Source organism: Urocampus carinirostris, chromosome 18 (assembly GCF_059441175.1).
Source record: "Urocampus carinirostris isolate Australia breed hairy pipefish chromosome 18, RoL_Ucar_1.0, whole genome shotgun sequence".
NCBI classification, from domain to species: Eukaryota; Metazoa; Chordata; class Actinopteri; order Syngnathiformes; family Syngnathidae; genus Urocampus; species Urocampus carinirostris.
In genome coordinates, this window is record NC_142366.1 from 12,959,743 (window position 1) to 12,985,343 (window position 25,601).

The 25,601-nt window shown below is 36.5% G+C and overlaps 1 protein-coding gene across 2 annotated transcripts in view; it reads left to right on the plus strand.

Moving 5' to 3' along the window:
• The window catches only part of LOC148348393 (sickle tail protein homolog), a 163,363-nt gene that overhangs the window by 12,318 nt on the left and 125,444 nt on the right, over positions 1-25,601 (plus strand). The window contains exon 1 of one of the 2 annotated variants that reach the window (XM_088322631.1): positions 11,368-11,690. The exons of the other annotated variant lie outside the window; for it this stretch is intronic. Within the exon in view, the coding sequence (XP_088178757.1) occupies positions 11,468-11,690 (223 nt within the window). The 5' untranslated portion in view covers positions 11,368-11,467. Of the gene's footprint in view, positions 1-11,367; positions 11,691-25,601 lie in introns of those variants that run through there. 2 annotated transcript variants of the gene reach the window in all.

A 25,601-nucleotide genomic window follows, 5' to 3' on the forward strand; every position in this document is an offset into this window, starting at 1 on the left:
TTCAGGGTGTCCCCTGCCCACTACCCGATGATTGCTGGGATGGCCTCCAGCACCCCCGTGACCCTACTGAGGATAAGCGGTACAGCTAATGAGATGAGATGAGATGATATATATATATATATATATATATATATATATATACCTACATTGCACTGTAGTCATGTATTAATAATCAAATATAATGTGGAAAATATGTATTTTAAGTTGATAACAAAAATATGCATATCAAAAGATGTAATTTTTCCTTCTCTCAGTTATCAACATTTGCAAATTATTTTTTGAAATTGATTTTAAAAATATGTCTGACTGTAGTAATTTATAAACAAATATTTTGTTATTTTAATATTAAAATAGTCATACCATATTATTATTTAACCATAATTATTGATAACAAAAATGTACCTGAAAAAATATTTAAAACAATAGGATATAAATATGCATATTAGATGTAATAATTTTGATATTTTCCAATGATTTTAACATGAATTTAAATACATTTAACGATAGTCGTTTATTTATGAAAACAATAAAAGATAATAATTTAATCAAACCATAATAATTTATTTATAATAAAATATGACATGAAAAAATGTTTTTACATCTATAATACAAATATAGAATATGCATATTAAAGGTAATAATTGTTCATTATAACTTTATTTTAACATGTGAAAATAATAACAATAACAAAAACATTTCAACATAATGATTTATCCATCAAAAGTACCACAAAAGAATTCAATAAAAATTCAATGTAACCATTGTAATATGCCAACACCATAATATGATGTGTGATATTTAGTATTCATGCATCATAAAGGTATTAATGTCAAACAAGATCATTTTTTTTTTTATATATAAATTTGAGGAAGTGCGGAGTTACCCATCTATTTTTATGCTTTTTTTCCATGTGAATGGCTTCCCCCTCAAAGGATTTCGTAACTGTGCCGTTTGAAAATATCCCTCGGCTCTTTATGTTAATAAGGATTAAGAATAGAAGAGATAACAAAAATTAGGAGCCTGCAATCAGGCCACAAGGGGGCCCCAGTGATAGAAGGACTATCCTTTGGGGCTCCCTCAAATAAAGAGCAGACCTCCACCAAGGAAAAAAAAGACGTGTATTCATTTAAGTCTTACGACATCAAAACATCAGATGTTTTATTTTGTTTTTGTCAACATGTGGTTGTTTTGCCCCAGATTTTTTATTTATGCTCTCTTACTTCCTGAAATGCTCGCGGCTGTAAATTTTCCACTAGTCAATGAATGGTTGATGACGCAGGGATGAGCCCCTTGGAGTTAAATTCTTCTACTTTCTGCTCTGGTATAAATGTTTATGAAAATAATTGTTTTTTCTTATGTAATTTAAAAAAACAAGGCTTATTAAAGTATTGCTACAGATGTCAGTATTGTCAGGACCAGAACGGAGATGCATTACGTTTCTCACAAGTTTTATTAAAGGAAAGAGGAAGGACAGTGCCTACGATCCTGTGTTCCCTAGGCGCCGGAAGCAAGTCACTCCCGTACTCGCATTGTGATCCGAACACGGAAGTGGATTTTCCATAGCGAGCGATGGCGGTGTCAAGGATGGAAAAACAGGTCAGTACCCAGGACACTAGAGCAAAAACATGGTCGGGGTCGGACGTGAGTCGTAAGCCAGGAAAGGAGAGCAGACGTGGCTGGGACAAAAAGAGGTCGAAAGCCGGGATGGGAGAGTAGGCCTGGTCAGGGACAAAAAGAGGTCGAAAGCCGGGACGGGAGACTAGACGTGGTCAGGGTCAAAAAAACGGGTCGAAGCCGGGGGACAGACGGGAGCAAAAAACAGGTGAAAGTCAGGGTCGAAAAAGGCTTGCCTAGTGTTAACTGAGGTTCGCAGACAGACTGACAAAAGGGGACAGATAGGAGTGGGTATAAATAAGGACAGGGAGCCAATCAGAGTCCGAGGCATTTGGCGCCAAAGGTGCGGGCCAAGTGATTCACATCGGTAATCATGACAAGTATTTGTATCGGCTATCCTGTAGTGGTCATTTTACAGTTTGAAACAATGTTTTTGTGAAAATATGAAAATAAAGTAAAATGTGAATTTTTACAGAACTTTCTTATGTGGGATATAAAAGTCAAGTCATGTTTATTTGTATTGCCCTTAATCACAAGGAATCTCAAAGGGCTGGACAGACGACATGCTATTAGAAACTATTTCACAGCATCCCCTGATCTAAAACCTACATGAGAGCACGGAAAAACGCAAAAACCTCATCATGAGTAAAATGAAAAAACCTTGAGAAGGGACCGCCCATGAGGGTACCCCTTCCAGGATGACCAGGCTGCAATGGATGTTGCAATAACAAATAATACACAGATATGAAATATAGGTCATTCATAAGCTATAGAATAGAAGTGTGTTTAAAGCCTGGATTTAAACTGTTCCACTGAGGTTGCAGATCGAATCTTAGGGGGCAGAGCATTCCACAGCACTGGGGCCCGAATGGAGAACGCTCTCGAACCTTTAGATCTCTTTTCGGCTCTTGGGATCACTAGTAGACCAGCATATTCAGAGCGAAGGCTCCGGACCGGAACATAGGAAATTAAATCTGAAAAATATGACGGAGTAAGTCCATGCATGATTTTGTATACTACCAACAGAACCTTAAAATTACATCTCAAGCTAACAGGGAGCCAATGCAGGTTAGCTAAAATCGGAATGATGTGATCAAACTTTCTTGTCTTAGTTAAAAGCCTCTCTGCAGCATTTTGTACCAGCTGCAGGCTCTTGATTTTGGACTTCGGGAGACCGGAGAGTAGTGCATTACAGTAATCAAGATGGGAGGTAAAGAATTTTTTTTGTTTAACTTGGGAAAAAAGTAAATAACTACATACATACATTTTTCTCAATATCATAAAATACAAATATTGAATGCCCTGCTGGCTACTGGTTCAGGGTGTGCCCTTCCCATTGCCCAAGATGGCTGTGATAGGCTCCAGCCCCCCTATGGGTAGGTGGTGCAGAAAATAGATGTATGGATAGACTGGATGAATATTGAAAAACTAACAAAACCATCTTATATGGTTTATATGATTACAATTAATGTGGCTAATTCTAAAGTATTTTTTTCTCGTTTTTACTCCACACAAATCTTAAAATAAACCAGTAGAAATAGATTTAGAATAAGATGAATTATCAGATAATTATGGTGGGTTAAAGATAACGTACCTACAAAAAAATTGTAACCAAAAATTAGGGGAAAAACGATTGAATGTTTTAATGAGAAAATATGATTTATTATTATTATTATTATTATTATATACTTTACCTTTTTTTTAGCATTAGTATGAAAATAACAAGCATAGCAATACATGTACCCATCCAAAAACCTCCCCCACTTTGCACCATTAAATGCATTCCAAAATAGGCCCCTCTCATTATTTTTTTTCATCCAATTACATCATCCAGCCTCTCCCTTGCTCCACTTTGAATGAGAACATTGAAAAAAAATTTAAAAAAATCCGTATGCTTGCAAAAAAGTTGAACTGGAGTTGACTTCCTGTTGGCAATCTTTAGCGTAGAGCTTCGCGTCTTTGATGGCGTATCCGATGACGTTTGTGTTTGGGTTGGGTGCATATTTGTTGAATAACTCACAGACCAAAAAGGTAAATGTATATGGTCTGGATTTATATCGTCAATGAAGACCTCCCGAAGCCTTTAACAATGTGCTTCACACTTACTCATTCACACACACATTCACACACCGATAGCAGTGTCAGCCATGCAAGGCAACTACCTGCATATCTGGGGCAGTAGTGTCTTGTCCAAGGACACTTCGTGTTATATGACACGGAGGAGCCGGGAATCGAACCTGCACCACCACCTCACCTACAGATTACTAACTATCATTAAATACACTATCAACTGTTTATTTGATCAGGGGTGTCAAACTAATTTGAGCTTGGTAGGAAAAATAAGAACTCTCATAGGGGTCACCAAGTAAAAAAAGAGAATAAAAGAAAGGGTGAAAGAAAGAGAGAGAGAGAGAGAGTACAGGTGAGCTAGGAAAAGAGAGGGAGAAATAAGGGAATAAAGAGCTAAAAGACAGACAAATAAAGAGAGAAATAAAGCGCAAATATTTTGTCATTTTTTCAGACATGTCATTTTAAATTTATTTTTAAACAATGCTTATGTTAATTATATTTATATTTTTTATTTTTCCCGTTTTTATTTTATTTGCTAAATAGAGTATTTTTTTTATATTTATTATATAACATTTGTAATAATGTTTTAAAATGAATTTCAATCAATATTATGATTACATCTTTTAAAGTTTCTTTATTTTTTATCTTTATTATATAATTCAGTTTAAGTATTTCATTTATTTTTATATATCATTTTGAATTGATATCTATTTTAATCTGTATATAATTGATTTTGCTATATCAGCTGTTTTCCATCTGCCATCAGTATGTATCTGTATTTACTCATCTTCATTCATGCAATGTTTGCGTTCTGTCGTCTGCTACAAAACACATGAACTCCTCTTTCCACGATGCTTTTAAAGTACGTATACGTTTTGTAGCATCATACATTTTGTTAGCTTCTTTTGAATCGTTCTTCTGGGGCTGAGGTTTTGGCTTGATTCCCAACCACTTATTAATTTTTTTGTGTTCTCTGTGCGTCTAATTTGGAAAATGATATGCAAATGCACGCCCTTATAAGGCTCGGGAAAGTCCGGAAGCACAAAGTTATTCGATGCAGGCTTCTGATTGGCTGCGGAATTTGCAAATTGCCAAACGAACCGAAATTCTGAAATCAGAAGAAGAAACGTTTGATCTGAAAAAAAAAAAAAAAACCTTCATTTTTTTATGTTTTGTTCTTTTTTCTTGAAAAGGTTGTCGGCCACCCAGGCGGAGACGTTTTGTAAATTGTACGCCCGACAGAAGAGATGCACGCCCCGGCCGTCCGGGCAGACATTACTTCAGACACTGGCTATATACCATATGATTATATTCATTACATATTTTAATTCATGCTTTTAAATGAATACAAATATAATTTATTTTATAAAAATATTTCATTTCAATTAATTTTCACAGTATGTTTGTATTCTATTGTACATACGCACATGTATGTAAACATATAATTTTAATGGTTTCATTTTGATTATTGGATACCCATTATAACAGTAGTACTCAACCAAAATGTCACGGTTGCCAAAGCGCCCAATTGGCCCCGCCCATGTGGCGCCAGATTGGCTTTCCGTCTAGTTAAGCTCAGTGCTCTCATTCTTCCTTTGTCAGTCCAAACGAACCTCTGGCCCACAAGATGTGGGTTTTGACTCGGTCTTGTTTCTTGTTGGTATTCCCTGTCCGGTATTGTTCCCATTTATTTTTGTCCTGTTTAATATCGGTTTCCAGTTTTGTTCCCGTCTATTTTTGTCCTGTTCATTATTTTCTCCAGTTTTTGTTCCCAGGGAATATCCTGTTTCATTATCAGTCCTATCTGTCCCATCCTGTCTGGTATCGACCCCATCTGTCTGATATCTACTCAGGCAATTGGTATCGATCTCGTCGGCCTCTGGCTTCCTATCATTTCACGCGAGACTGCTGCCTAAAGTGCACGACTCCCCATTTCCCGTAAAATTAAAGGTTTGTTTGTGAAACGTCACGCGTTTGGGTCCTGATCCTGTTCTGGTTCATGACACAAAAACTTAATATCCATTTTGAATTGATTTTTATTTTTTCATTTACAGGTCCTAAATGTTGAAAAGTAGATGACATCACACATTGTTAACATTTTAAACGGCTCACTCTCCAACACCGAAATTAGCAGCTAGCAAAGATATGATTTATCTACGAGCAATTCAAAGCCAACAGAGCAAAACACGACATGGCCGAACCGTCCGATTTTCACGATCTATCTCGTTCTTTGCAAAAACTCCAGCGCTGAAATTACAGCCTTACGCTAAACTCTCTTCTATTTAAAACTCTCCAACCGAACTCCGCCTCACTTTTCCAATCCCCGCACAAGACTTTCATCTGCGAGCGCACCCAAATAGCAATCTAAGCATACTGAACGAATTTAAGCAAAAAACCTGCACGGGTCGGAGGTAATCCTTCGGTCGCATGCTGCTGAGGCCCGCCCCGTTGACGCTCGCGCACAAATCCCGAACCCTTTTGCGATGTCCAATCGAAACAACCAAAGTCCTTTTGCAGTTGTCTGTGTGTCATCGCCGGGGAATGGATATAGGTCAAGCTGCTTTGACTGGTCTACAGCCAGAGGACATCATAATAATATTACGGTCGCTGATGCTAGCATACTGAACTTTTTTTCCTTTTTTTACATTTTATATTCGAGCTTTTTACGGGACAAAATCTTATACATACACAAATTCTATACTTGCAAATTGTCACAAGCCAGAAACGGAGACCGGACCCAGTAGCGTTCGTTTACTCAGTTTTATTGGTAAAGAGAGAGAGCAGAGCTTGCTTCCACGATCCGATGATCGACGGACACGGGTAGCAGGTGGCTGGAACGCGGAAATGGCACTTTCGTGTCGAGCGAGGATAATCTTAGGCAGCAGGGATACTGGACACTAGCCGGGACGGGAGAGCAAGGGCGGTATCGAGTCCAGAAAAGAGGTCGGCAACAGGTATCAGGCAGGAAACAGGGCAAAACAGGTCGATGGTCGGGATGGAAGAGCAGGGCAGAAACGGGTCCAGAAACAGGTCATTAAAGATTCATTTGTGATTCATCTTTTTTTAGATTTTTAATATTTTAACTTATGTTTCCAGTGTTCTTCAGAGATGTGTTTCACGATGAGATTTTTTTTTTTAGATTTTTTTGTTCTGTTATCAGGCAGGAGAAAACAGGGCAGGAAAATGTCGGAAGGTATGAGCTTGCCTAGCTGGGAGCATAGGTTCGCAAACGGTCTGACACCGGTAACAGGGAGCCGGGGGGTTTAAAAAGTGGCAAGAAGCCAATCAGCAACCAGGGCTGTTGGTGCCAACGGGCAGCCACAATTGCCCCGAATCAGTAATCAGGACACAAATGTTCTTGTGCTTAGCATTATGACCATGAAGTGCTTCAAGTCCGTGGGAAAATGTTATCTTCTTCATTGAGTCATATGCTAAAAATTAGCATCTTGTTCTTTTCTGACATTTCGAGTGGTTTGTTTTTCAACACTGAAAAACAAGTGTCATGATTTTCTACTCCCTAAAGTCGCATCTGTTTTTAAAAAAACTACAGTGGTTTTCAGGTATGCTGAAAAAAAGGGCGACGTCTTCTTCTACGCTGGAAACTAGCAACTTCTTTGCATAAAATTACCATTGGCAATGTCTTCTATGCTGGAAACTAGCGTCTTCTTCTTTGCCTGAAACTACCAACGTTTTCCTAATTTCTGAAAAAAGGCAACTTTTTCTCCTATGCCGGAATCCACCATGCCTAAAATTACCGATCTTTTTAATTTTGGCCGAAGAAAATGGCGTTGTCTTCTTCTATGCTTGAAACTTGTCTTTTTTCTTCACCCAAAACTACTATTGGAGTTGTCTTCTTCTATGCTGGAAACTAGCGCCGTGTCTATTGCCTGAAATTTACAGTCATTTTCATCTATGATAGCAAACCAAAGTCTTCTTCCTTTATAACTACCCTAATTTTCCTAGACACTGACAAAAGTGCAATGTTTTCTTCTATGCTGCAATTTAGCATCTTCTTCTTAGCCCATAACTACGGTTGCCAATGTCTTCTTCTATGCTGGAACCTAGCTAAGAAAAAGCTTAATGTGTTTATTTACGCGTCTTCTTCTTCGCCGCCAACTATTTTTGGTTCCATCCATGCTGAAAAGAGAGTGATATCTTCTTGTGTGCACAAAAACAGTGTCTACTTTGTCTAAGACTACCGTTGGCAATGTATTCTTCCAAACTATTACTACCCCCCAAAAAAATCTTTTCAGAGCATTGATGCGCGATGAACATAACCAACAGCATATCCCGCAATGCCCAACAACAGGCTTCATTATTTAAAACTATAGACAGCCCGCTCCATTCCTGATGATTTGTTTTACTTTTGTGATTGCTCAATATGCATTTTTCCTTGGACTCTGTGTTTTTGACCTAAAATGTTTTTTAAAAGTATTTAAAACATTAAAGATTCATTTGTGATTCATCTTTTTTTAGATTTCTAATATTTTAACTTATGTCTCCAGTTTTTTTCAGAGATGTGTTTCACGATGAGATTTTTAAAGATTTTTTGTTCTGTTTCCTTTTTCCTAGCTCTTCACATTTTTTTCTGTTTTTTTCTTTTGTTCTCTATTTTTTGTCAGATTAATTTGGGATATTAATATCTGGCTGATATGAGAGTCAAGGAAGATGCAGATTTGATATTTCCAGGAGGCCTCCAGTTACCGCGGGGAGAAAAACGGACCCACTCCTCTGAATGACTCCTCTTTCTCACCGTGGCCCTGTGACACGATTCTTTTTATTAGAAGAAGTCAAGCAGTTGTAAAAACATACCACGATGAGTTTCCTGTACCCTTCAAAATAAAGACTGAAAGTATGCGTGTTTTTAAACAGAATCATATAAAAGAGTAGAAAAATAGAGAACAGAGAATAAAAAACAGTATGAAAGCAAGTATATTCCATCAGAGCCATTTGTAACGTGAGTAACTGAGAAAATTACAATTAACTAAATGTAATATACCTTACATTTTTCCTTTCTTCCTTGCTTTTTACTTGTTTTTTTCTTACTTTTTTCCTGATTATTTTCCCTTTATCTCTTTTTTTATTTTAGTTTTTCCCTCTGTTGTTTCTTTTTTTAGCTTTTCATCTTTTTTTTTTCTTTTTTACCTTTTTATTTCTTCTTCTTTTGTTTCCTATTAGTTGTTGTCTTTTTTTTCCTCGTTTTTCCTCGTTTAAGTTATTTTGTGCATCATAAGCGCCCGCTTTGAGACTGGGAGGTCGGTGGTTCGCGCCCCGGCCGAGTCATTCCTAAGACTTAAAAAGTGGTCGGCGGCGCCCTCTGTTGGCTGCGGCTGCATCGGCTCGCTACAACGGGTCAGGTGCAATCGACATTTCGTTCTGTGTACATTGTTACACAGAATGACAATACAAGGAAATTATTATTATTATTATTATTATTATAATGGGTGATAAATGGATTAAGGCAATAAAAACAATCTGAAGAGCCGTGCAGTGTGCCAAGCCAAAAGAGACGGTTCTCCAAAAAGAAGTGCCGCACACACAAGACACTTTGCACTGCAACTTGCATTTTAGCACATGCGCGATTCTATTGCAACCTAGAGGCCGAGGGTTAACATCTCAATGCTGAGAGGGGCTGAGAGGGCCCGCTCGCTCCGTGAGGACTGACGCATACACTGTGCTGTAGGGGGCAAGAGAGTCCATGCTAGTGTCCACGGACATACACAATATGAATGAGATCACATATGCGCTGCACAGACTGCCCTCATTATTACATCCACTTTTCTTTGGGGGGGCAGTGCGTGTCTGTGAGTGGGCACTGCCCAACTCTTCCCCCCCGATAACGCCTCTGCTTATAGTCTCAGCCGATAATTACATTACTTCGAGGTAAGTTTGGGGCTTTTATGAAGGTGTGTCGCTAGATTTTCAATTTTCAAGGGTGGTTCTGGTCCCTATTAATTGCCATAACTAGGATCTCTGCTGAAAACAAAAGATTTATTATTCTACGCTGGAAAATAGCGACTTCTTCTTCACCTAAAGTCACAAATCCATAACTACAAAAAAGTGGCACAAAATCCTTCCCTGCCATACTTTCTGGCTTTGGGTTCGCTCCGAGCAATTTGTTCAAAGGAAAATCTGTGATCTTCTCTTCTCGCCCCCCTCCTCTCGTCACAGCTGATGTTTTTGGCGCAGCCCCCCCGACACACTTGCACTCTCTCTCCTTTTTCGCCAGTTTGCTTCTCTGAAAATTCCGCCAGCCGTGTCGCCCGCCACCTGACATAACGGGGCGACGGTGCGAGCCTACGAGCCGGGAATCGAACCGGAGTGACGCGCCGGTGACGCGCAACAGCGCTCTCACATCTGGAAGCGCTTTTGCACCTGAAGGAAGACTTTTTCTTTCTTTCCCCCCTTTTGCTGACCCCCTCTGAGGCGGAATCCCTCCGGAGCTCTGGAATTTTTCCCCCAGGAGGATGCAAAAAGTCGCAGATGCTTGAAGGAGTATTTTGCTTTGCACAAGGAAAATCAGTTCGAAAGGAGCATTTTGTTAGTTTAAGCAGAGAAAAGAACATATAAGTACTTTACAGGTTTGTTTTGGCCAGTTTTCTCAATCTTATTAAAAAAAAATAAAGATAAATGTAAAAAGTATTTACCATTAGTCTGCTTTTATTGTTAAAACTGTCAATAAAGGCTTTGATGTAGATTCAGTTGAAAATATATAGTAGATCTGTAAATACTTTGGTCAAAATAACGTGGTCATTTTTCCATTTGATTTGTTATACTAAAAAATATTTTTAAAAAAAAACATGTTATTGTAAAATTGCATCATAATATTTTTTTTGTAGGTTTCCAAAATTGTTATTTCTTTAGTATTTTGTTCATATTATAAAAAAAAAACAAATACAACTAAAATGTACATATTTCAATATAGGGATATAACTTAATTCCATTGCACTTTTAAATATTTATTTGCGTTTCTACATTTTTTTGTTATCCCGAATCATAATTTTAATCTTTTTATATTAAAAAACAATTCAACAAATGTGTAATTTGAATAAATTATTTTTTCGAATACCATTTTTAAATTAAAATAGTCTTTAATGTTAAATATAATTTTGGGGGTTATTTTGTTTTTTTTCAAATGTTACAAAGAGTAATATTTATTTCCACCCATTTCTTGGGTAAAATATGAAAAAACGTACTTGGCAAAATATTATGCCAGTGGAACATCATTTTTAGCAATGTTATTTAAACTCATTTACTCATAATCTCATACTATCTATACTATACTATACTCATTATATCAAACTGTTGATACATGTTTGTTTAAAAAATCAAATCATTCTACTTGTAAACATCCATTGTAGCTTGGTCATTTTGGTAAGGGAATTACCTCATGTGGTTTCTTTTTTCCCCATCCTAAAGTTTTTGTTTTCCCTTGCCCTCATGTAAGTGTCAGATCAGGTGTGGTTGTAATGGTGGTCTGTGCAGCCCTTTGAAGCTTTTTGTGATCAAGGTCTATACAAATAAACTTGACTTGGCTTGGCTAGTTCGATGAGATATTTTTTTCCAGTAAAATAATCTTTAAAAAAAAAAGAATTGAGCATCATTGCCTGCCAGTGGAACACCAGTTGAAAGGACCCTCCCAGGGGGCCACGCCAGAAGGGGTGGGGGACTACCTTCGGAAGAGCCAATAAACCCGGTTCCACTCTCAAAGGTCCCCTCCTTCACGCCTTCCTACCTGCACCAGTCCCAACACGCCGGATCTCGGTGTGGAGCTCTCCTCAAGATGTCCAAGAGCTCCAGGCTCGGACGGCCACCCTTCTCAAAGTTGCCCTCCCCCAGGAAGGAATGTCCGGGGCCGCTTCGGGCCCCCGGCTTGGCCGAGAAGCCTCCGCGGGACAAAACCCGGATCCGAAACCAGATGGAGGAAAATGGACCAGGTGAAGCGGATTTCGACCCCCCCAAGAGTAAAAATAAATCGTCCAATCAGAATCAAGGCTCCATAAACAGTAAGTCGTCTTGTAAATATAATTTTCAATCACTTTGAACTTGTTTTTTGCTTGGTTTCATTTTTGGATCAGGACTTTTATTGTTGGTTCTTTGTTCCTTTGACTGTGGCCATTAGTCATCTTCTTACCCTGAAGGAAAGGAAATTCATTTGTCGAGCGCAAGATCTGCAAAAAACAAACTTGTTGCCAAAAGTTCCCAGATATTTGTAAGAATGAGTGCGGAAAAATGAATTGTTACCATACGTGCAAAACAGAATTGAAGAACATTTGACAAAAGTAATGACTATTAAGACAATCATGTGAATGAGCCCATGAGTTAAAGGGGTCTAAAATGACAATTTTTCATGTTATAACTATGTTATTACTATGTTATTATAGGTTGTGATTCTTAAAAGTGATGTTAAAATAAGCTCAGTCTAGCACTTAAACATTTATCCCAGTTAGAAATTAAAATTTCTGGAAAATCTCAATGACCCATCACTGGGGAGCTATTTTCAGAAACTGTCTACAGGCTACTCAGGTGTTCTTAGGGCGCAACCTTGTGCCCGCGGGCACCACGTTGGAGCCCCTTGGTTTAAATCAACACAGCTGCTTCTAAAAAAACTGTAAGCTTTGGCTTTTATTTTGAAATGTTATTGACCTTATTTCACGTATTTATCATTGGTTTTATTTGTATTACAATTATCTTTTAATTTTTTTTAATTCGATTATATTAGTTCATTTGTTGATGTTTTTATAATTAATTATTGTTGAAATATGTTTGTTTTTTTTTCGGTTTTAATTTGAACATTTTTCAAGATATTGGAGTTGTCATTCAAGTCAGGTTGATGTTTTATTTATTTGTAATTAATGTATTTGTTTTATAATCCGTCGCTATTATTTTTTTCCCTTATTGTCGTTTACATTTTTTTAATAATTTATTGATTTTATTTTTTTTTCTCATCCAAGTAAATGTATTCGTTAATTATTTTTTATGACACTTTGAAAAAAGGTTTTAAGTTAGAGCTCTGTAAACAATACAATATTAAATGTAAATAAATTAAAAAAAATCAATTCCGAAACTTTTGTCTTAAGATATTTTCAAAATATTCAAGCTGGATTGGGTCCATTTTTTTTTGTTTGTTTAGCTTAACTTTCATTTTTTATTTTTTTGATACATTTATATATTTTTAAAAGGGAGCATTTTAAAGTTGAAGTTCTTTATTTTGGACGATGTAGAAATAAAGAAAAAGAAAATCACAATTTTGAAGATTTTATTTTGAAATATCTTCAAACTATTCAAGTTTTATCAGGACCATTTTAAATCTATGAATACAGTGCATTGCTATGAATATGAAAAGAAGGAAAATATGAACAGTTTTAAGATAAGTAATAAGAATCAGTTGAAAATATTTTTTAAAACTCTCAGAGAAGCAAAGCTGTGTTTTTGCTGAGAGCGGTTCCTCCTTTATTTTTGAATCTTTAAACAAAACATGACAGATTTGATTTCGTATGACGTTTATTTCAGTCATCCAGAGGTTTGGGAACTCAGATAATGGAGAAATGGAAGAGTGGGAGAAAAATCTGTATTTCTGAGCCTTTATTTTGAAAATTAGGAAATATTTGTGTTAGATTTTATTTAGTATTTATCATTTTAATTAATATATATATGATTTTTTTTCCCCAGATAAACAGTTTTATTGAATTAGATAACGTAGAAAAAGAGGAATAACATCTGAAATTCTAAGATTTTATTTTGAAAATTCGGATTTTTTTCTGTTGGATTTTATTTAGTATCTATCTTTTTAATTAATATATATACATGATTCTGTTTTTTGGAAACAGTTTTCTGGAAGTTCTTGAAAATAGATAACATATAAAAAGAGGGATAACATCTGAATTTCTGAGATTTTATTTTGAACATTAGGAAATATTTGTAGTAGGAATAAAAAATGCTACAGACTTTGAACTTTGATTGAATGAATAGGTCAAAAAAGACGCTTAAACTTGTTTTAAAGTTGCATTTGTCTAAATATTGATTGATTTTTGGGGGATATTTGCTTTGAGTTCCACCCAAGGTGGCGTGAACAAACAACAAGGCTCTTAAGTTCTTTCCTAACTCTGGCACCTTTGTGTTGATCTCACCCAATTCTTAAATCTACTGTAAGCGTTTGACTGACGGGTCATAAATCTTTCGCGCCTTCAAAGGTGGTTTGGAGTCTTTGTGGGCGGACCCAAAAGCAACGAGGTGAAGCTTTGGCAAGAGAGTGACAGAAAGAGGTCAGGAATGCGAGTCGGGCATCTACAGGTCTCCCTCCCCCCGGTAGAAAACAAAACAAAAAAATGGGGTGCTTTAGAGGTACAAGGGGCAGGTTCGTACTGGAAAGCAGATGTTTTTAATTATGTAAATGAAGTTTGTGCCTCTTTAGGAGGGTCTTCACTTCACATATTTGACCGCTATTGGCTTTGTCATTACTCCTGTTTCAGTTTTGAAGGGTTTAAGTTGTAATTGAGATTTAATGATCTAACTTCAAAGCAGGATCTAAGCAGATGTTTTCACTCATAAAAATTTAATTTGTGTCTGTTTATGAGGGTCTTCGCTTCACACCTTTGGCATATCTGTAATTTCTTCTTTCTCCTGTTTCAGTTTTTAAGGGTTTAAGTCGTAATTGAGATTTCATGATATAACTTCAATGCAGGATCTAAGCAGATGTTTTCACTCATGCAAATTAAGTTTGTGTCTCTTTATGAGGGTCTTTGGCTTCTATGTGCTTTTCCCCATCTATCGTTCCAGTTTTTAAGGGCTCAGGTCATTTTGAGATTTCAAAATATAACGTTAATGCAGAATGAAAGGGGTTGTTCTTTCGTATGCAAATAAAGCTCGTGTCTCTGTATGAGGGACTTTGCTCTGTATCTTTGGCTTATGTATGTTTTCTCTTTTCTCCCGTTTCAGTTTTTAAGGGTCTTAATCTGAATCGCTATTTCAAAATAAAATTTTAATGCTGGATCTAAGCAGAGGTCTTAGCTTGTGCAAATGAAGCTTGTGTCTGTCACGACCGGTACAAGCAAGGGACCCAAATGCGTTTCTCGTAATGCTTTAGTAAGAGATCGGGCAACTCAGGGCGAGAGGAAAAAGACAGTGATCTGGTGTTCGTTGGCCAGGAGAAGCGGGAGACTGAGCGTGGTCGGAGATCGAAACAAGTCGGACAGCTGGGACGGGAGACGGAGCGTGGTCGGAGATCTGAAAAAGTCAGGTAGCCAGGACGAGTGGGAAGCCGGGGATCGATACAGGGAACTGAATCAGGGAGGATACGGGTAGCCGGGACAGGAGAACGGAGCTTTGATTGGGGCTCGATATGGGAAACAGAATCAGGCTGGAATATGGGTAGCCGGGACAGGAGAATGAGCCTTGGATCAGGGATCGATACGGATAGCCGGGACAGGAGAACTGAGCTAGGATTGGGGATCAATACAGGAAACAGGTCGGGATCAAAACGGGAGCCAGAGTCAAAAGTGCTTGTCTGCATGCGCTGAGGTTCGCCGACGGACTGATGTGGAGTGAACGAAAATCGCGTGCTTAAATAGGAGGGGGACTAATTAGGGAACGAGTGGCAGCTGGGGCTAAAAAAGTGAGCGCATCTGAGCGCAATTGACAAATCATGACGATGTCTTTATCTATGAGGGCCTTTGCTTCACATTGTTTGCTTACGTGTGCTTCCTCCTTTCTCCTGTTTCGGTTTTTAAGGGTTTAGTTCGTTATTGAGATTTCAAAATAAATCTTAATTTCACAATCACAGCACTCGTTTACTTTATACCGACACAAAGGTCTGAAACTAAGAACTAGGGTCTATTCTATGCGAAGTTCTGTTTTATTTGACAAGACAATATCTGATGAAAAATATTCTACTATTGTGAAATATAATTTTAACATTTCCTACACTAAATAAAAAGTAGAAATGAATATTAAGCAATATTAAACTATCAACTAACGGAGGTAATTAGGTCCACGAGCCTCAAGTTGAGACCCCTGACCTACACTTAAAAAGGCAGGTAATATTACTTGCAATATTTTTTTCCTTTTTATAAGAAGAATATAAAGAGGAAAATGCTTAAAATTAAAAGAAAATTACCAAATTAATTTTCTCATTTAAAGTTGATTTTTTTTCTTTTTAGATAATTATCTTTATTTTATAATATAATAAAGCAGCCATTTTAAGTATCATATTTAATAATGTACTAGTAAAACCAGACAACACATTTTTAACAGAACTAATGTTTGGTATAAATTCTTATTTGTATTATATTTATTTAGATATATACATATATATTTCAATTATGCTACTTCTTACTTAACAAGTTAAAGTATTACTGTTTTTGTAAACCATATGTATTATAGATAAAAAATATATTATTTTTTCTTCAAAACAGTGTTCAAAATATCAGAAAACAAGACAGAAAATTTGCAAAAATATAATGGCTTCCTGGGCAGCACGGCGGCGCAGTGGTTAGCGCATGTGCGGCACAGTTCATGTCTTTGGAACCTCCTGCGTGGGTTCAAATCCAGCTCCAGACTTCCTGTGCGGAGTTTGTATGTTCTCCCCGTGCTTGCGTGGGTTTCCTCCGGGCACTCCGGTTTCCTCCCACGTTCCAAAAACATGCATTTCAGGTGAATTGGCCGGTCCAAATTGTCCCTAGGTGTGAATGAGCGAGTGAGTTGTCTGTCCCCGTGTGCCCTGCGATTGACTGGCAACCAGTTCAGGGTGTCCCTTGCCCACTGCCCGATGATTCCTGGAATGGGCTCCAGCACACCCGCGACCCTACTGAGGATAAGCGGTGTAGCTAATGAGATGAGATAATGAGATAATGGCTTCCTATTCCTATATGGCTTCTTATTATATATATTTAATGATTCATTTTAAACAAAGTCAAATAAAAGTACTTCCATACGAATATTCTTTTAAAGATATACAACATAGATTACATTGTTTAAATATAAAAAAATAATTTAGAAAATAAATAAAATATGATGAAACAAGGAAATATTTTGTACAAATTTAAAATGAATTTTATAATTTTTTTTAGGTTTACTTTAAAAACAAGGTGCACAATGGTTCAAGATATCACTCATCCACTTTATCGATACTTCATCCTACTACCATTAGGACGCAGATATAGGACAATAAGATTTAGATGGGCCCCCCTCAGGAAAAGCCTGATCCCCTTTGCTGTTACCATTTTAAACAGCAGGCCCTGTTAACTCACCAATCCAATCAGTCTGCCCTCATTGTCCCACTCTCATGAATGTTAGTCATTCTGCAGTTTTCTAGTGTCTGTTGTTGTCCCCTGATACAGTTGCTGGAAGTAAATTTCCGTAAGGGGACCAATTCATTAAATCTAATTCATAACTGGATGCGGTGGTACATCCACGAGAAAATGAGAACACTCCTTTAAGGAAAAGATTGAACCTTTAACCCAGAACCTAAAATAGATAAACGGAAAATTTGGGACATTCCCTGCCCCTCTCCCCAAGGTGCTTCTAGTTGCAGGGCAGCTGAATAAAAAGGACCTTGTGGGGGCTTTCTTGTGCGAGCCGAAGACATTGACGGCACCTGACGGGTGACATTTTCACTGCGTGGAATCTTGAAAGCTGACCGCAGCTTGACACGGCCCAATACAAATACAAAGTTCATCTTATTTCCAGCAAGGTGTGGGCTAGCGAGGTGTTTCCCCCCCCAAAATTAAGCCATTGCACATTATTTTCATTAAAAAATCTCAAGGCACATTGTCCTTCGAAAATGTTTAGAAATTAACCCCTGGCAATAGTTTCATGTTGTTGGGGTACTGCATAGTTTTTTTTTTTAATATTTTGAAGTTACTGTGGCTCAGGAGGTAATACAGGTTTTTACCGTATTCATTTTGGGGTACAATTTGGCTTTCACTTTGGCTTTTTTCTTTTTAGAAACATAACAAAAAACATACTTAAAATGAACAAAATGTATCGGCCAGACAGTTTTTTTTTTTACTACCATCTATCTTTATCCGTATATAAAATAAGACAATAATGAAATAAAATGAATAGGCAAAATCACGTATAAGGTTTTTACATTATGTGATTTATGATTGTTATTTTTAAACATTTAATGCTCAGTGGGAGGCCTTTAGAGCAGGTTGGACTTCAATATTTGAAGGCTTTTCTCCCTGTTCTCTTTGCTAGTTCAAATTCCATTGACATCTTATCTCCTTTTGAATTTCTACTAAAGTTAAAAGTTGTTATTCTTATTTCAAATACAATAAGTTATTAATCATATTTCCCTGTACTACCTCATGAGCATATATATGATTAGTATATAAAAGCAATGAAAAAAAAGCAATCTGCTGCCACCTACTGATATGGATGGATGTTAGTTATTTGCTGATGACTGGAATAAATCAAAGATACTGAACAGTGACATGCTTTATTTTGCAAATAAGAGCGATCAATTTCACGGTGGACACTAGATAATGTCTTATGGAACAACAGTGTGCCTGGCCAGACAGGTTGAAAAACACTGGGCTAGCATACTGCCTACGTTTAAGCCTTACTAAAGGTTGGCATTGTGGGGAAAAGCGTACCCTGGGGTTATCATGCCCCGTCATGCCCACGTTTCTGTCATCGGTTTGTGAATCATCGACACTGTTGAAGCGTTTCGTTATGCAAGGTGATGACAAAAAGGTGTTGGAGTTCTTTTGTTGAAAACTCTTTGGGAAAGGTCAAAAATGTACATGCACAGGGTCTCCCTCAGTTCTCTGTAGACCTGGTGGACCACCTAGATTTTGTTAAACAACTCTTGGATGGACGTAAAGCGTCTTCTATACATGCTCCTTTACTCTTTCTTTGGGTTATTTAGGGATAGAGGACTACATATCTGCTTGGATGTAATTGTACAGACAAAACGAAAACAAATGCACTTTATTGGCTTATTTTAAGTACTATTTTTACTGTATGTTTCTACTTTTCTAAATAATAAATGTATGTTTTACCATGTCAACGTTTTTGAATATGAGTTATTGTCATGATTACCGATGTGAATCACCTGTGCCCGCTCTCTTGGCGCCAACTGCTGCGGGCTCTGATTGGCTCCTTGTCCCTATATAAACCCAGTCCTGTCACTCTCTTGTTGTCAGTCCATCTGCGAACCTCTGTTGAGACAAGGCAAGCCTTTTTTGACCCTGACTCCCGCCTGCACCGTTTTTGCTCCCGTTTGTTTCCAGCTACGACCTGTTTTTATCCCGACCATGTCTGCTCCCCCGTCCCGGCTTACGACCCATTTTTGATCCTGACAACGTCTACCCTCCTGTTCTGGCTTACGACCCGTTTCCGACCCCGACCTACCGACCTGTTTTTCCGTCCCTGACACCGCTGTCGCTCACTACGGAAGATCAACTTCCGTAATTCGGACCACAATCCAAGTGCGAGAGCGACTTGCTTCCAGCGTCCAGCAAACACCGGATCGTGGGTGCAGCCCTTCCTCTTTCTTTCAATGAAACTTGTGGTAAACGTTACGCAATTGGGTCCTGATTCTGTTCTGGTTGTGACAGTTATATAATTGAATATTTTTCTCGAAATGTAGTCATTTTACACCTAGAAAGTGTAACAAAAAATAATATAACGTATTTTCCGCACTATAAGGCGCACCTAAAAGCCTTTATTTTTTTCAAAAGCTGACCATGCGCCTTATAATACAATGCGCCTTATTTATGGATCAACATTAAGTTTTCCAACTAACTTGCAGCCGCCGACTCGATTTTCCCCCGAACGCCAAGTAGTACGCGGTGGATGGTGGGATTTATTTACCGGCGTTTCATTGGCTAACCAATGTGTCAATCATCAGTTGAATCGATCACTATTGGCTAAAGTTATTCGGAGGTCAAGAGGCGGATCCTTCTTATCATTTACAAACTGCCATTGGCTCAAACGGCAAACAAAGCCTGCAATTGGCCGAAAAAGATGTGTCAATCATCAGTTGAATCGATCACTATTGGCTAAAGTTATTCGGAGGTCAAGAGGCGGATCCCTTTTATCATTTACAGACTGCCATTGGCTCAAACGGCAAACAAAGCCTGCAATTGGCCGAAAAAGATGTGTCAATCATCAGTTGAATCGATCACTATTGGCTAAAGTTATTCGGAGGTCAAGAGGCGGATCCTTTTTATAATGTACAGGCTGCCATTGGCTTAAACAGCGAAACAAAGCCTGCAATTGGCCGAAAAAGATGAATGCGTATAGCATGTGGCCGATGGCATAGAGAAAGCATTTTTTTCTATTCTGTATTTGTAAATATTGTATTCTCCTGGATTTACTACCCTCACGGATATAAGAGGACATTGCCTGCACATTATTATGAACACAATGACTTCGGTGAGCTATTCCCGGTTTTATATTGTCTTGTTTCAGACTGAACTCGATGTTTCTGTGATAAGCGGTGCAGATAATGGATGGAATGGAGTGTCTATTTTTAAATTAAACTCAATTCCAAGTGTTTATTGTCATATGCACAGTAAAGTTGCGAGCGAAAAAGAAAATAGATACGAAGGAATGGTTATCATTTCTTGAATCCCAAGACTTTAACCTTCCGAATGATGGAACAATGCATTTGAGTGACATCTTACGGACACCGCATTCGCACGTGTTCTCGACACGTATTTGCGTCTTTGCAAGCTTTTGGAATGTTAAGGGGGTAATAAGTTGGACTGAACTATCTGACTGTTTTGTCCACGTTCCCATTGTAGCGCCTTATAATCCGGTGCGTCTTATGTATGTCAAAAATAGGACCAAAAACTATTTTTTCGGGGTGCGCCCTATAACCCGGTGCGCCTTATAGTGCGGAAAATACGGTATATAATATATAATATATAATAATAATAATAATAATATATAATATATATATATATATATATATATATATATATATATATATATATATATATATATAACATACATATATATATATATTTATATATATATATATATATATATATATATATATATATATAGTGAGACCTCGGTTATCGCGGTTAATGGGGACCAAAACCACATGCGATAAGTGAAAATCCGCGAAGTAGCGGCGCAGCTTAAAAAAAATAAAATTTCGTTAAAAAAAAAGGTTTTTGCTTTTTAAAAAAATTATTATTATTTAGACCCAGTTAATGGGGACCAAAAGCACCCGCGAAAAGTGAAAATCTGCGAAGTAGCGACGCCCCTTCAATGCTTAATTTTTTTAAATTTATTAATTTATTTTTAATTATTTTATTCTATTATCATTATTTTTCAGACCTGCGAAGCTCTGAACCCGCAAACGTGGAACCACAAAGTAGCGACGCCCCTTCAAAAATGCTTAATTTTTTTTTTTTTTAAATATATATTTTTAAAAATTATTTTATTTTATTATTATTTTTTAGACCTGCGAAGCTCTGAACCCGCGAACATCGAACCACGAAGTAACGACGCCCCTTCAAAAATGCTTAAAAAAATCAAAAACTTTTAATTTTGTTTTATTTATTTTTTATTTTATGTTATTATTATTATTTTTTAGGCCCGCGAAGCTCTGAAACCGCGAACGTCGAAGCGCGAAGTAGCGAGGTCCCACTGTATATATAATAAATATAAACACATTGTAAGTAAAACATCTACTTTAATTAGTCTTCTTTTGGTAGAAAATTGTAATGAAAATGTTACAAAAATAAAAATAAATGAATAAACGCAAAACTTAGCTAAAGACACCCCCTGAGCCCTAAAATACAACTGTGTACATTTTCACGAAAACCGGTTCACCTATTTCCGAGCCAATAAGCCACATACGAACGTACTCACGCACATGCAAATACAAAAAGTTTAGATTAGATTTAGATAAAATAAAAATATTTTTTTCAAACTTTACTTATTTAACACCCAAAAATTGTAATTACAAATTCTACTGAAATTAGGTGGGGTTTTTTTGGTAGGAAAAATATAAAAATATAATGAAAATATAAATAATTAAATGAATGCAATATAATAAATTGATATTAAATATAAATAAGATATATATTTTTATCTCTACTAAATATTTAAAGAAAATATTATAATCATCCGTGTTTTGGTAGGAGAATCGATTAAAAAAAAAAAGAATATAAAAATACGTTTTTTCCTAATTTCACTTATTTTCCTCAATAAAAATATTTTAAGTAAAAATTAAACTAAAATGTAAAAAATAATCCCCAAAATGAGCAGAATAACTGCCTATGTGGGGATATTTTCTTCCCTGCCGTTTACCTTTTCCACGCATGATCCTTTTTCGCTCCTATCCTTTTTTTCATTTTCTGTCATGTTTTTAACACCATTAACCTCCCAGATAGTCCATTTGAAAAAGTGCAACAGAAGAGACCTTTTAGAGACCATTTTACTTTGAAATGTCACGTATCAAGACGGGACAAGAGCAACCCTGTGAGTCACTGGAGGCTGTAAGATTACAACATGTGGGCTAATGATGCATTCAAGGCCTCTCTGTCTGGTGTCGAGAATGAGTGGACGTGATTCACTGCGTCAAACAGACAGAAAAAGAAAAAAGAAGAAACAAGTTTGGCTTATGTCATCCTTCGTATGTGTGTCTTGTAAATGATGCAGTGTTTTTTTTCCGGGTGTGTAATTTACGGTGTTTTTTTTTTGTTTTTTTTTTAATGTCTGAGGTAAAAGATGCTAACACGTGATTGGCTGAGTGAATTAAAAGCATGATCTCAATAAGGACCACCGCGGTGCGGAGGCGCCATTTAATGAATTTTAATTATAAAGTTGTGTTGAGATTATGCTGTATACAGTATGTGTATTCGAATAACTTTTGTAACTTGAAAGAATTCTTACTGAGAAATTGCACAGGTGAAAAGGTTTTATTATTATTATTATTATTTTTGCCCTGTAAAAATGAATATTCCTCAAATAATACTTATATTTTTCACATTTTATATGCAATTTATTTTCTGAGAAAACAATGAAATAAAACTTATTATGGTTTTACTATATTTTCACTTGTTTATCTAGTAGATAAGATAAATTGAGGTATTATTTAAGCTTTATTTATATTGTGTTATTTTAATATTAATTTTGGAAATTTTCTGAGTAAAATAGTAAAATAATACTCACTATGGATAAAACAGTCTGCTTGTACTTATTTTAACTTGTTTATCTAGTAAAATAAAATGAAATTGTGTATTAACTATGCTTTATTTTTTCAGTTTCTTTTGGGAAAACAATAAAATAATAAACAATACACATAATTAGCAAACTATTCTGATTTTACTGTTTTTTTACCTTTTACTTTTTTCTAAGTATTTTTAAAATTTTCTTTTTATTTCATTTTCTGGTTAACATAATAAGATAATACTTATAATGGGCAAACTATTCTGGTTTTATATTTTAAATTTATATTCTAATTAGCTTATATAATTAAATAAGATAATTAAAACAGTTGTATGCAAATATACTGTATATATACATATATATATATTTTTTTTTAATTTTCATATATATGTGTGTGTAAAGAAAAAACTATAGAACCAAAACAAACATCTTTAATGACAAATTATCGAAAATTTAAACAATTATAATATTTTTTTGCTAATGTAAGCAATTCAATTAAAATGTAATACATTTTATAACGTATGAGATATCAAACAATTTAAGTTTTTAACATACTATTTCTTTTCTAATTTCACTCAAAAACAATACAAAATATAATAAATACAGATTAATAATAAGCAAAAATAAGTAAAGTCCTTTGACAAATATTGATTTATTGATGCCATTGCAACCCCAATGAATGAATAATTAACTTACAAACAAAATACAATTAAAATCAAAAATTCAAAAATATATGTATAATTGAATTTATAAATGAACATTTTGCCCCAGCTTCAGATATTTTTACCCAATTTGAGTATTACTTTTTTAACTTAGACCCAAGAAAATTTATGAATGATAATAAAGATCTGTTTTCCATTTTTAAATTGATTTTCTGGTCCTGGGGTAGCGGATTTTAATACATCGAATCTTTGGTGTCAAATTCACATCCCGCTTGTGGCTTTTGGCGTCCCGCAAGGATCAACGACAGTCCTACTTCCCTTTGATATCGATGCCAGTTTTAGATACTCCATGTCAAAAGAATGCCTTGTCCTTGAATGGCTCTGTTGTGAAACTAAAAAAGCGAAAGTGTTTACAAGTCCTGAGGCTTTTTACTGAGAAAATAAAGGGCCCTCATCCACTTCTGTCACACAACCAGGCTGCATAAAACTAGTTTGTGTTCGCTTGTGTGCGAGATTTATTCTCGACGCACTGCACTTGGAGCAACGGCGAATAAAATTTACTTCTTCTCAAGTGTGTGACAGCCAGAAAGGTTCCTCAAGCCCCTTCAGATAATTGCTCCTGCAGGCTCCTTATTCTTGTACCTGGTGCTAGCGCCCCCTGTTGGTAAGCAACCCAGATTTAAAAGTTTTGCTGAGCTGATGTTTACAGATAATAATAACCCACAAAAAGGTATGGTGAGGTAGTATTTTTCATTTTTTTATGCTCTAGATTATTAACATTAATCAAAAATAGAGGGAACCTATCTCGTTCGTCATAGGGCAGCGTCTGTACTTGTTAGCCCCAAGGATGACAAAAATGGCAAAAAATAGCATACTTTAAAAAATATATTTTTTGAAGGTTTGAATTCCTCCAAAATGAATCGGGACCATGTATATACCGTAAATTCCGGAATATAGAGTGCACCTGATTATAAGCCGCATCCACTACATTTCGGGAGGAAAACCGATTTTGTACACACACAAGCCGCACCTGTATATTAGCCGCATGCGCCCACATTGAAAAAATTGCAACACAAACACAAAATTAATCCATACCCGACACTGTCCAAAAATCACAGCCGGCAAAATGAACGGAAAATGATACCGGTAGTTAAGGTTTGATGCAGACCTGCAGAGTCCAGGTGCCCGTTGAAAGTAATCCAAGGAAAAAAGTGTATATTTCCAAAGGTAAGGGTGGGTAAAATATACATCCACTATTGTCGGCCGCGTCCACAAACACGTCTCACCTTTACTCCACTTCCCGTCAGCCTGTGTTTATCAGAATAAGTTTCTAAAATAAATACATTACAAAAATATACAGTTGCAAATACATATTATACATGGTTACACATATTTACAAAGAAAGATGGTACACCGAGAGAGTTTTCAAAGCTTTAACAATAATATTATAACTTTCATCCCAAACCGTGCCTGTGAAGGGTAGCAAAACGCTACTAGCAACACGCTCGCGACATAGTAAACAGGTCTGTTAAAAAATCATACCGTACATGTAGAAACCACGGTAAATCGTCCTCATCTTCCTCCTTATATCTGATGTCATCAAAGTCGCCTTCCTTCAGTATGGGAAAGAGACTTTGTCATATAGACGTCGTCCCACGCTACCTTATTCAAAAACACGTTAGCAACACGCCTGCAAAGTAATTTTTACGTGCGGTAGCTCTCTGTTTCCTTCTTTATCGGACTGCTCGATTGCGTTAAGCTTGAAAGTTGCGTCATGTGCCTTTCTTTTTGCAATTTGCATGATGAGGATGTTTCTACGCCAATTTAATTTGTGCACAAGCTAAGAAGTTGCAGTCTTCCTCTGCGCATATATTCCACCGGTCAGAATCCTACCTTTTGTACTCGAGCACCGCTGGCGGCCGTTAGAAAAATTACATAAATTGGACGCATCACTGAATAAGCCGCAGGGTTGAAAGTTTGGGGAAAAAGTAGAGGCTTATAGTCCGGAATTTACGGTATCTGATATTTACTCTTATTTACTTCTATTTAAAATAATGGAACCAGGGTGCACTAGTTAGCCCAAAGGATGACACAAATGGCCCAAAGTTTTCAAAAATA